The sequence below is a fragment of the Sprattus sprattus genome (assembly GCF_963457725.1).
Source record: "Sprattus sprattus genome assembly, chromosome: 12".
In the NCBI taxonomy this organism is placed as follows: domain Eukaryota; kingdom Metazoa; phylum Chordata; class Actinopteri; order Clupeiformes; family Clupeidae; genus Sprattus; species Sprattus sprattus.
The window spans coordinates 6126399-6137228 of NC_137910.1; the positions used below are offsets into that span (position 1 = coordinate 6126399).

Below are 10830 nucleotides of genomic sequence, written 5' to 3' on the forward strand. Positions count from 1 at the left end.
CTGTTTTGAGAGTGGAACATGAAAATATACCTCATATACCTCTTATGGCAGCACCAGTTTTGACTTACAACACTGATGCTATCACTTGATCTATTATACAATTGAATTGAATTGAATTGAATTGAATTGAATTGAATTGAATTGAATTGAATTGAATTGAATTGAATTGAATTGAATTGAATCTATTATAGGAGTCAATTCAGATGACACTCAGAGGTAAGAGGTAGATTTTGAACAAATGCCCACTCTCCAAACGAAATAAAGATGAGGAAGGGACTGAGCCCTATTGAGACGAATCTGAGTCAAGTCCTCTTATTCACAGAGCCTAGAGAGACGGCGGTGATTAGGACAAAGATATAGATATTTGTTCAAGTTGAGGTCATGGTGTGTGCCTTTATTCTTCCGGAAGGTCCTGTAATGAAAGAAAATACATTGATGAACACTGCTGAGGAGCTAAGGAAAGCCATGGGGGATGAACACAGTGTGTGTGTGTGTGTGTGTGTGTGTGTGTGTGTGTCAGAATATGCTAGCACATGGATGAGTGTGTTCATGTCAATTTATGTGTGTGTGTGTGTGTGTGTGTGTGTGTGTGTGTGTGTGTGTGTGTGTGTGTTTGTGTGTGTGTTAGTGTGCATGACTCCGTAGTTTCCAGAAGAAGATCTGCTTTCTGCTGTTCCAACTGTCCGAGATGCGGCTGGTTTTGTCTGTTAAGAAGAGCTATTGTCCTATGGGACCTGCACACTCAAAATTCCTTCCATGGAAAAGTAACATAAATATCTGCTTGTGTTTCCTTTGGATCTAATAAAGGACCATGGCTGCAGATCCAATGATCTTTCATTTTCTTCAGCAAACAGACAAAATGAAGAAATAAAACAGAGAAAAAGATGACAAATACTTTCTGCACCATTAATGAGACTGGCTTCTACCTCTCACACTAAAATCTGTGTGTGTGGTCGTGTCTGGTGTGTGTTTGTGTGTGTGTGTGTGTGTGTGTGTGTGTGTGTGTGTCTGTGTGTGTGTGTGTGTGTGTGTGTGTGTGTGTGTGTCTGTGTGTGTGTGTGTGTGTGTGAATGTAAGTTTATGTTCCAGTGGGTCCATAAGACAAGCCACTTCAGTATTATGAGGACAGTCACTCAGACTCTATTCAGTACATTAGGCTAGAGGTAGATGTGTCTAGACAACCGACTGGTACCTGTAGACACGACAAAAACAAAATTGTATTATTTGTTTCTCATAATAAAACAACATGTACAGACAAACAAACATTGGTCAGGGCATCCACTCCTTTCCTATAAAACTGAATTTGTCTGAAGGGCATATTATTCAAAAGCTTGGTTAAAGTGTCCTGTAAGATTGGGATTTAGTCCAATGACTACAGTTATGCACCAGACCAACTTTACACTAGTAAAGAAAAGTTAAACAATGACTTCTAGGGTTAATTTCAGTATATTGTTGCTGTGCAAAACCTTAAATCTGTGTATTGTGTTTATTTGTTTATTTATTGTCTCTCAGACAATAAAAAAAGAACAAAGCGAAGCTAAGGTCGGCTCAAAGGTACCGTTGGACTGAGTCCACTATATAGTATATACAAAATATTGTCTATAGGTTTTTAACACACACTGCATGATGAAGCATTTGAAAACTTATGACGGAAAAATGCTACCTCTATCTTTTCTGTCTGGATTCCATTTTTACAATTCCTGTGAGAAATTAAAATATTGTAATTACCCTTATACTGTATGTCTCTATAAAAAGTTACAGTGATTAAAAAAAAAAAAAAAATAAGGAACCGCTAGAGGTTTCAGATTTGAGGTTTTGCACAGAACACAATAATTATACAGAATTATGTAAGGGATAACTTCCTTAAAGGTGTTCTGTTATACAAGAATATTATACTTGGCAGAGGAAACTACTGTGTGGAGTGATGCGGTTTGGAGATGTGTAGGGTGTTTCAGCTGTAGTGATGTGGTGTGGTCGTGTGAAGTGATGCGGTGTGGAGTGATACGGTCTGGAGTGATGCGGTGTGGAGGGGTTTAGTGTGTTGCAGCTGTAGTGATGCGGTGTGGAGTGATGCGGTGTGGAGGGGTTTAGTGTGTTGCAGCTGTAGTGATGCGGTGTGGAGTGATGCGATGTGGTGTGGAGTGATGCGGTGTGGAGTGATGCGGTGTGGAGTGATACGGTGTGGAGTGATGCGGTGTGGAGTGATGCGGTGTGGAGTGATGTGGTGTGGAGGGTTTTAGTGTGTTGCAGCTGTAGTGATGCGGTGTGGAGTGATGCGGTGTGGAGTGATGCAGTGTGGAGTGATGCGGTGTGGAGTGATGTGGTGTGGAGTGATACTGTGTGGTGTGGAGTGATGCGGTGTGGAGTGATGCGGTGTGAAGTGATACTGTGTGGAGTGATGTGGTGTGAAGTGATGCGGTGTGGAGGTGTGCAGGGCTGTGGCTGGAGGTTTTACCTGGATGAGACAGGCTGCTGGATTTCTCCTTTTCTCAAAATGCTTCTGTCTGTGCTGCTCCTGGACCTTCAGAGCAAAGCCTGACCCTAGGATGCCCTGTACACACACACACACAGTTGGTCATCAGTTTTTAGTACAGGCAATGGACAATCTGTACAAACACACATGCACAAACACACCCTCACACATACACGCACACTTACACACAGACACACACACACACACAGACACACACACACAGACATAAAAGCCTGCAGTTGCATCAATAACTTTACCACACAAGACCAAAAAAGAAACTGTGTGTCCTATCTGCATCCAACCCTCATAAAACAACTCTGGCTCTAATAATTCTCAAAGAGGGATGGGAACAAATATGACACATGTGGAACATTAATATATCTGTCTCTTTCTCCCCCCCCCCTCTTGTTTTCTCTTCTTGAGTGAGATAAAAAGAGAGAAACAGAGGAGCATCAGGCCTCCAGAAACAGCCACAGAGGAGTGGAAACAGCAATCAGTCGTCCGCTGGAAGAACACCCAGCTCTGAGGACTCTGTGAGCTGTGGAGCTGCGATCGGAAATAACGCTCGGTGACCCCCCGCACATTCTGAACTGACGCCGTGCAGGCAGCGAGGAGCTGTTTTTGGCAAGATCAGAGCCCAGGGCTCGGAGACGACCATCAACCATCTCACATCCAGATACTCTGGCACTCAGCTGCAGTTATGAATTTAGAAATGCAGTCTGTCTGACTACGTATAACTGGAGTGATTTCCTTCGAAAATGTATAGTAACTTTAGGTGCAGAGGGAGTGTACAATGTAACTTTTGTGATGTGGGTCTGAACATTTTATTATAGTCTATATATATATATATATATACATACATACATACATACATATACTGTATATATATATATATATATATATATATATATATATATATATATATACATATATATACGTATATACTGTGTTTGTGTTTATGTTTAAATCTCTTGTCGTGTTTATTTGGATATTTTACTCTTATATCCTCAATTAAGCTGTCCTTGCTGGCCTGTATGTTTTTTGTTTTTTTTTCAGGGGAGGCGCGAAACAAGCGAAGAAATATATAACGGTTTCCGTTTCTGCAGTTAACTCATTGTTCGTGCTTGCGTGTGTGAACAAGTTGGCCCAATGAAAAATGCATCGCTTTCTGATACAACAACCAAAGTCAGCAGAAAGGGAGGAGCCCACAAAAAAACGTAGGAAATATGATCCCGATTACTTAAAAATAGGGTTTACATGGTCGGGTTCCGAGAGCGCACCTCTGCCACAATGTGTGGTGTGCAAAGAGGTTTTGGCTAACGATAGTATGCGGCCATGCAAACTGCGCCGTCATATGGAAACAAAGCACACGACTTTAGTTAACAAGCCACAGTTTTTTGAGAGGAAACGTGATGAATTGCGGTCACAATTATAACGGTTAGGGTAAGGGTTATCTTTCTGAAGTTTTCATGGTTGTTTCCACAAAGGAATATGTGTACACAGTAATCAGCTGAGGAGTGTGCTTGTTAATGTGTATCCCTTTTGTGTGTGTGTGTGTGTGTGTGTGTGTGTGTGTTGTGTGTGTGTGTGTGTGTGTGTGTGCTGTGTGTGTGTGTGTGTGTGTGTGTGTGCTGTGTGTGTGTGTGTGTTGTGTGTGTGTGTGTGTGTGTGTGTGTGTGTGTGTGTGTGTGTGTGTGTGTGTGTGTGTGTGTGTGTGCCCAGGCTCATAGCACTACCAACCGCAGGAAGGGCGAAAAAAGAGATGCCGAGCAAAGCGAAGCCAGCCGAGAGCAGTCGTCCTGTCCACGTCTGCGGAGTCTTGTCCCCGTAGCCAATAGTAGTGAGGGTGATCTGCAGTCAAAGGTTATAAGGTCAAGAGGCTCACATTTACATTTCATTTCTATACTTAAATTTACAAACGTTTTGTTCCACAATGTCATAACAAACACAAGCCATTTGTGTTGCCTGTTTAATTGTGTAAATAAACAACATTCCTACAGTTAATTACAGAACTGTGTTTTTTCGAGAATTAATGGATTAAATTTTAACATAATTAATAATGAGGAGCTCTACAGTGTGGGCCACAGACTGAAGAGGGGAATGACACAGACCAATGGCCGGCATACATCTGGGTTCACCTTATCTGTGCTTAGGTAAAAGCCAAGAGGAAGCCAGCCTTGTGATACTGTGTACCCAGAGTTTAATCTCCTACGGAAGCTATGGAAGCTTCAGAGTGCCCAGCCACACTCAAATATCTGTATACATAAGAGCAGAGAGGGGACTAACTAACTAACTAACTAACTAACTAACTCCTTAACTAAGTATGTTTTGGACAGGTATAAGATTAAAAGCTTGCCTAGGTTTGCATTTCGTCATTGGACCTGACCTGTTTTGAACATCACCTCATAGGCTACTGAGCTGTATAAAAGCCTCATTCTTGTAGCCAGGCATGACTTCTGTCTCGATAACACCAATACGTCTTGCATAAGTGCTTCTGACATCAACAGCAAGTTATAGGGTTGCAAATCATTCGCTTAGGCCTACTTCGAGTCCCTCTGTGAAAATCATCAAGGACGCCTTAAAAACCGCTACCATCATTAGCATAAGTCTTTTTTTAACCTCCTGCGCTAATGCAGCCGAGTTAGCGGTTTGGACGTGGCCGAGGTGGGAGATGTTTAAACGGTTGGGGGGCCAAAGCAAATTCCCCTGGCCAGTAGCGCAAGAAAACGCCATCGGAGCAAGGCTCTGAAGGGGCAGATGCTAGATGGGGTATGAAGGGGTGGATAGTGGTTGGGGGTGCGCTGGGTGAACTTAAGACCCTTTCTACCCCTCTGTTGGCACCGTGACGTACTGCGGACAGGTCCTTGGTGCCTACCCAGGGTAAACAGCATATTGGTAGCCCAGGGCTGGTTGTGTGTTACACAGGCGCTGGGTGCTGATGTGTTAGCTGTGTGACAACCGTGCTCTATGTCTCTCTGTTCCTCCCTCAGACCTATACTTACTAAAGCATATGTGCGTGAGGTAAGTTGGCTACTTTAACAAGATAGATACGCTTTTAACCTGTTTGTTTTGCTGCTGTAACGTGTACTTAAAAAAAAGAAAAGCAAAAATTCATGTCAGTGTACTCTTAGGGAAATCTACGCCATGAAACATGAGACACATATTAGCTGTTAGATGACAGAGGATACAAGGTTTGATCTTATATTTGTGACTGTAGGGACGATTATTTGCTGCGAGAGGTGAATTTTAAACCTATATGGACCTATACAGACCTATAGAGTTTTCTCTTTTATTCTTTCTCTCCCTTTAGTCCCTCTCTTCCTCTCTTCCTTGGCTCTCTTTTCCCCAATACTAGTCTCTCTCTCCAACCATTTTTCTTTCTTTCCTTTCCTCTCTCTCTCACTCTTACTTTCCCCATCTCCAGTCAGACACCTCACAGCCACCGCATTCACTGGACGATGGAGAAAATTGCATCTAGTGATTAATTAATTTGGCCAGCGATGCAACTGCGACCGGTCACGATTTCTTTGGCTTCATTATATTTCCATGCTGCGTGGTAGACCGCACACGTCAGGTCCAGTGAATGGACTCTCCAAGGAATTGGCCCAAAGCTTGAGGGAAACGTCTCGGTCTTGACACAGTGTAATCGGGGTAACAATGTCTGATATGGACTGCTGCACTCGCCATTGCATGAAGCTTTGTGCCTGTTATTGATCCAGAGGCCCCATGAAGGCTTACGCTGAGGGGGGGTAATGACTCTAGAAATGGGTATTTTCCAGCTCAGGGAGTGTGTATGATGGATAAATGGGGTATGGATGGATGTACAGCACTGACAGATCGATAAAACACAGTGATGTGTGTGGGGTTCCTTATTGCAATGTGTCTTGCAGTGCTGTAATTGCAAACATAGTGCACAAAAAGTAGCACTGAGGGAATTTGCGTGTTTTCTGCGAGTGCTTCAAAAAAGTTTAACTCATCCAGTACACTAGGCTTTTTTTGTCACATTAGTATACTTACTGCTCTCAGTTTAGTGCTCAGTTTAGGGCCTTACTGCTCTCAGTCTGGTGCCGTTAATCGCTACCCTAGGAAGCAGCTGACCTGAGCCTGTGGGCCTCTTCAATGTGTGATGCAACCAGACCCCAGCGTTTGAACTCACCGTGCCCCACCAGAGTGCGTTGGCATAGGTGGACTCACCGTACCCCACCAGAGTGCGTGGGCATAGGTGGCATGTGAACTCACCGTACCCCACCAGAGTGCGTGGGCATAGGTGGCATGTGAACTCACTGTACCCCACCACAGTGCGTCGGCATAGGTGGCATGTGAACTCACCGTGCCCCACCAGAGTGCATGGGCATAGGTGGCATGTGAACTCACCGTACCCCACCAGAGTGCGTGGGCATAGGTGGCATGTGAACTCACCGTACCCCACCAGAGTGCGTCGGCATAGGTGGCATGTGAACTCACCGTGCCCCACCAGAGTGCGTCGGCATAGGTGGCGAACTGCTTGTTGAACTCCTTCTCCACCAGGTAGACCAGGAAGGAAGAGAAGATGAGCACCAGAAAGCCGATATACCAGGCCGTCACCAGCTCCTGCAGAGGACACACACAGTACGTTTACATGATGACATTTATCCGAGTTTGCTATCCATGGGGGGGCAACTGCTATTATCGCAAAGTAGATGGCAGTGAAAAATTGGTGTAAATCGGAGTTTAGTCGGAGCTACATAATGACATTTATCCGAGTTTGCTATCCATGGAGGGGCAACTGCTATTATCGCAAAAGTAGATGGCAGTGAAAAATTGGTGTAAATCGGAGTTTAGTCGGAGCTACATGATGACATTTATCCGAGTTTGCTATCCATGGAGGGGCAACTGCTATTATCGCAAAAGTAGATGGCAGTGAAAAATTGGTGTAAATCGGAGTTTAGTCGGAGCTCAAAAATTCGAAGATTGGTGGTTACATGAAATGGATCTTCGATTTTAATTGGATAAAGCCAGAAATTTGAAAATACATGTAACCGCAGTGACAGTCACAGTTTCATTGCAACCAGAACAACAGGGCAGTGCCGACCAGTCTCGTCAACCTCCCGCTGTGGTGCTGGATTGCCAACAGCGTGACAGCGGCCATCTAATAGAAAAAGCTCTGAGCTTTATTCCAGCCTTGGCATTCGCTGACACGCTCTGTGTGGACAAACAGCGATGCTTAACAAGAGCCGAAAAAAGGTCAAAACAAACATATCAACTCTGCCTCGCTGGAGTGCATAAGTTATTTGTTTTTACTTGTGCGCATAGGCTACAATATAAACTTTGACTATTAAATTACAGGGTTAAAAGTACCATTAGACCACAGACCTTAAGTGAGTCAAGGCCTTAAGTGACAGGCCAGTGGAAAAGTCTTAAAATGGGAGGAAAGAGAAATGAAACCGTTTGAGAGCTGTTTACAGAAAAAAAGAGAGGAGAGCGCGTCTGGTCGGCCACAGTGATTCAATCCGCTGTTGCATCCCATAATGATTCAACAAATGGCGGGTTGCTCAGCGCGGAGGAAACGTGTGGTTTGGCCGCTGCCGAGGCCCTGCATACGGCAGAGCTGGCGATGTCAGAGATAGTTCTCTGCTGCTGTCATAGCAACAGCTGACTGAGCTGACCAAAACTTACCTCCCCAGCAAGTACAAGGTCCATCCCCATCAGTGGATCCTCATGGATCACTTAACCTTGCATTAAGTGCCCTTATACATTATAATACCTAAACACTGAATATCCATTTAGTCCCTTTGTTATTGTTTTTGATATACTGTCCTTTAGATGCTTTTCATACATTTGTATGTGTCCTCCCTGTGTATCTAACCCACAACCTCCAGGTTGCTAGCACTATGCTTTTCCAGTTAAACTATAGGAGCTCTGTGTAGAAAACATGGATAGAAAGCATTTAAATTAATTTTGACACAATAAATCCCAGCTCACCTTACTATGTGCATAAACTACAGATCCCAGTAGTTTCCAGGTGCCACCCCGTCGATCCATGCGTACCATGCGCAGAATCTGCAGGAATCTAAGGCTTCGCAATGCTGATGTCGCAAAGATGTTGCCTTGGCTACCAGCGGAGACTACGGCAATGGACGCAATGAGGACGATGATATCTGAAAGGGAAAGAAAACGCGTCAGGTTGTCCAGCCATGCCTTTGCGAAACTTCATTAGTTATGTTAAACATCGAAACAGTCTTTCTCTCTATCTGATTACATCTTCTACAGTTCTTGCTTCATCTTAAAGGGGAGGAACTGAGTTAATCCAGATGATTGACACAAAGATTTGTGATTAATTTTTTTAGAACCTGTGTTACTCGTCTCCCTGTTCACATAGCTTCAGAAATCGCAATGTATACATTTACAGATGGATAAACACACACCGAGCACACTCTGAAAAACCACCATGGAAACTAGGGGAAAGTTCAGTGGAAAGACCCCCCCCCCGCACCCCCCCCCCCCCCCCCCCTTTCCTCTCTGCCAGTCACTCATGTGTCTCGTTTGACAAGCTTCCGTGCTGGGCCTAATGAGATTAAAAGCTGGCTGTGCCGTAGCCTGTAACCGATCCCTGAGAGGGAACCGTGGTGCGCTGGCGCTCCCTCTGAGGTTTGCCCCTACGAAAACAGATCCAGTGAGAGTGTGTGTGTGTGTGTGTGTGTGTGTGTGTGTGTGTGTGTGTGTGTGTGTGTGTGTGTGTCTGTGTGTGTGTGTGTGTGTCTGTGTGTGTGACGGGGGAAATTATTAGATGGCTCTCCTGCCTGCCCGCCCGAAATCATTTTTCAGGGTGATCAAATGCTGTGGGGATTGTGCCATGGCCACATACACAAACACACACACATAATACTGTACACGCAAACACATATACATGCATACATACACAAACACACACACATAATACTGTACATGCAAACACATATACATGCATACATACACAAACACACACACATAATATTGTACACGCAAACACATACACATTCAAACTTAATAGGGATGTGCCCATATTTTATATTTGAGAAAGCACAAATAATGCAATAGAAACTTCTAAAACTTCTATATCTTCTACCCGAAGGTGCTTGTTATTATTCGTGGTGAATCGGCTACATGATGGACTTGTCTTTGTGTCAGCTGTTATGTTTCTTCAAATCGATTAAAATGAGTGCAAATGGCCTGTGTGCAATATAGGACTTTGATTTTACTAACCATGTTCATCTTATTTAATTTACTACACATTATTTAAATTGATCGCTATTTTCTGTAGTTGCCCCAATCGGGTCACTACACACAGCAGGCAGCGGGGTGAGAGTTGATCGCTCCCGGCTATCAGTGAGGGAAACTCTTGCATGGAGGAAGAGGAGGCATCATGATCCAGAGCCAGTGAGAGAAAAGCCGGGTGTGGAAGCTGGATTTCCTTCAAATCAATCAAACTGAAGCTGAACCAGCAGTTTTTAGATGTACGTATGTGTTAATTGCCTCCATTTTTACCTAGTATGGCAGTTAATATTCATCTGTTTAAGATGAAACAGGCTGTCTGTATCAGCCATAGGTTTCATGAAATAAACACACACATCTCCAAGTAAGCATGTTTACAGGAGGCCTACTTCTAAAAGTCCCGTCCCGTCCCCCCGCGGTACATTGTCCCAACCTCACTGGGATAATATTGGCTTTCTCTCAAATCACACCTGATCACATTTCCCATTTCAGACGGTACATGCGTGACAGTCAAAGGAGGAATTTACTTTTCTGACAGTTCATTTTAGGGAACATTTGTCAGAGGGGCTGTGGTGAGCCTGGAACAGCTTACGACATAAAAAAAAAAGTTTTTCCTGGAATTTGGAAACCTCAAAAAGTGTGAGAAAGGAAACTAACTAACTGCTTTAAAAAGGTTTCATCATGTTCACAGTATTCCATGGCACTCCTTGCAGAGATGAGTTGAACCATTGGAATGGTTAAAATGAAAAGCTCAGAAATGTCATATAAGTTGTGCAGAGACAAACGGTTCAGTATAGGAGTTGTTATATGCTGTTGTTGTGTTATATTTGTGCTGAACGATTTCCCTCACGATTAATAAAGTATTTCTTATCTTATCTTATCCTAGAATGCTGACCAAAGATACTGTTCACAAGTGGGTTTTACAGGTAGGTTTGAAGGTAAAAGCTGCAAAAAAGTTGCCACCAGAGGTCTAGCTATAGAAGTCACGGAATGGGTGAATACAAAGCTAACCAAAGGGCATGGGGGGAGGGGCACATAGAATGTTAGCTTCCTGCTAGCATGATCTCTACTGAAATGTTGTAGGGTACATTTCCTTTTGAGGGGGTAAGGAACAATCATACTCCATT

General features: G+C 43.7%; 1 protein-coding gene across 1 annotated transcript in view; it reads right to left on the reverse strand.

Annotated features, from left to right (window-relative positions):
* kcnq5a (potassium voltage-gated channel, KQT-like subfamily, member 5a) overlaps positions 1 to 10830 on the reverse strand; it is a gene marked incomplete at its 3' end in the record, with an annotated part of 155628 nt that overhangs the window by 20706 nt on the left and 124092 nt on the right. Inside the window, exons 4-7 of the mRNA XM_080849375.1 lie at positions 8435 to 8610; positions 6938 to 7063; positions 4214 to 4324; positions 2456 to 2551 (exon numbers count right to left, since the gene is read on the reverse strand). Of these exons, the coding sequence (XP_080705501.1) occupies positions 2456 to 2551; positions 4214 to 4324; positions 6938 to 7063; positions 8435 to 8610 (509 nt within the window). The remainder of the gene's footprint in view (positions 1 to 2455; positions 2552 to 4213; positions 4325 to 6937; positions 7064 to 8434; positions 8611 to 10830) is intronic.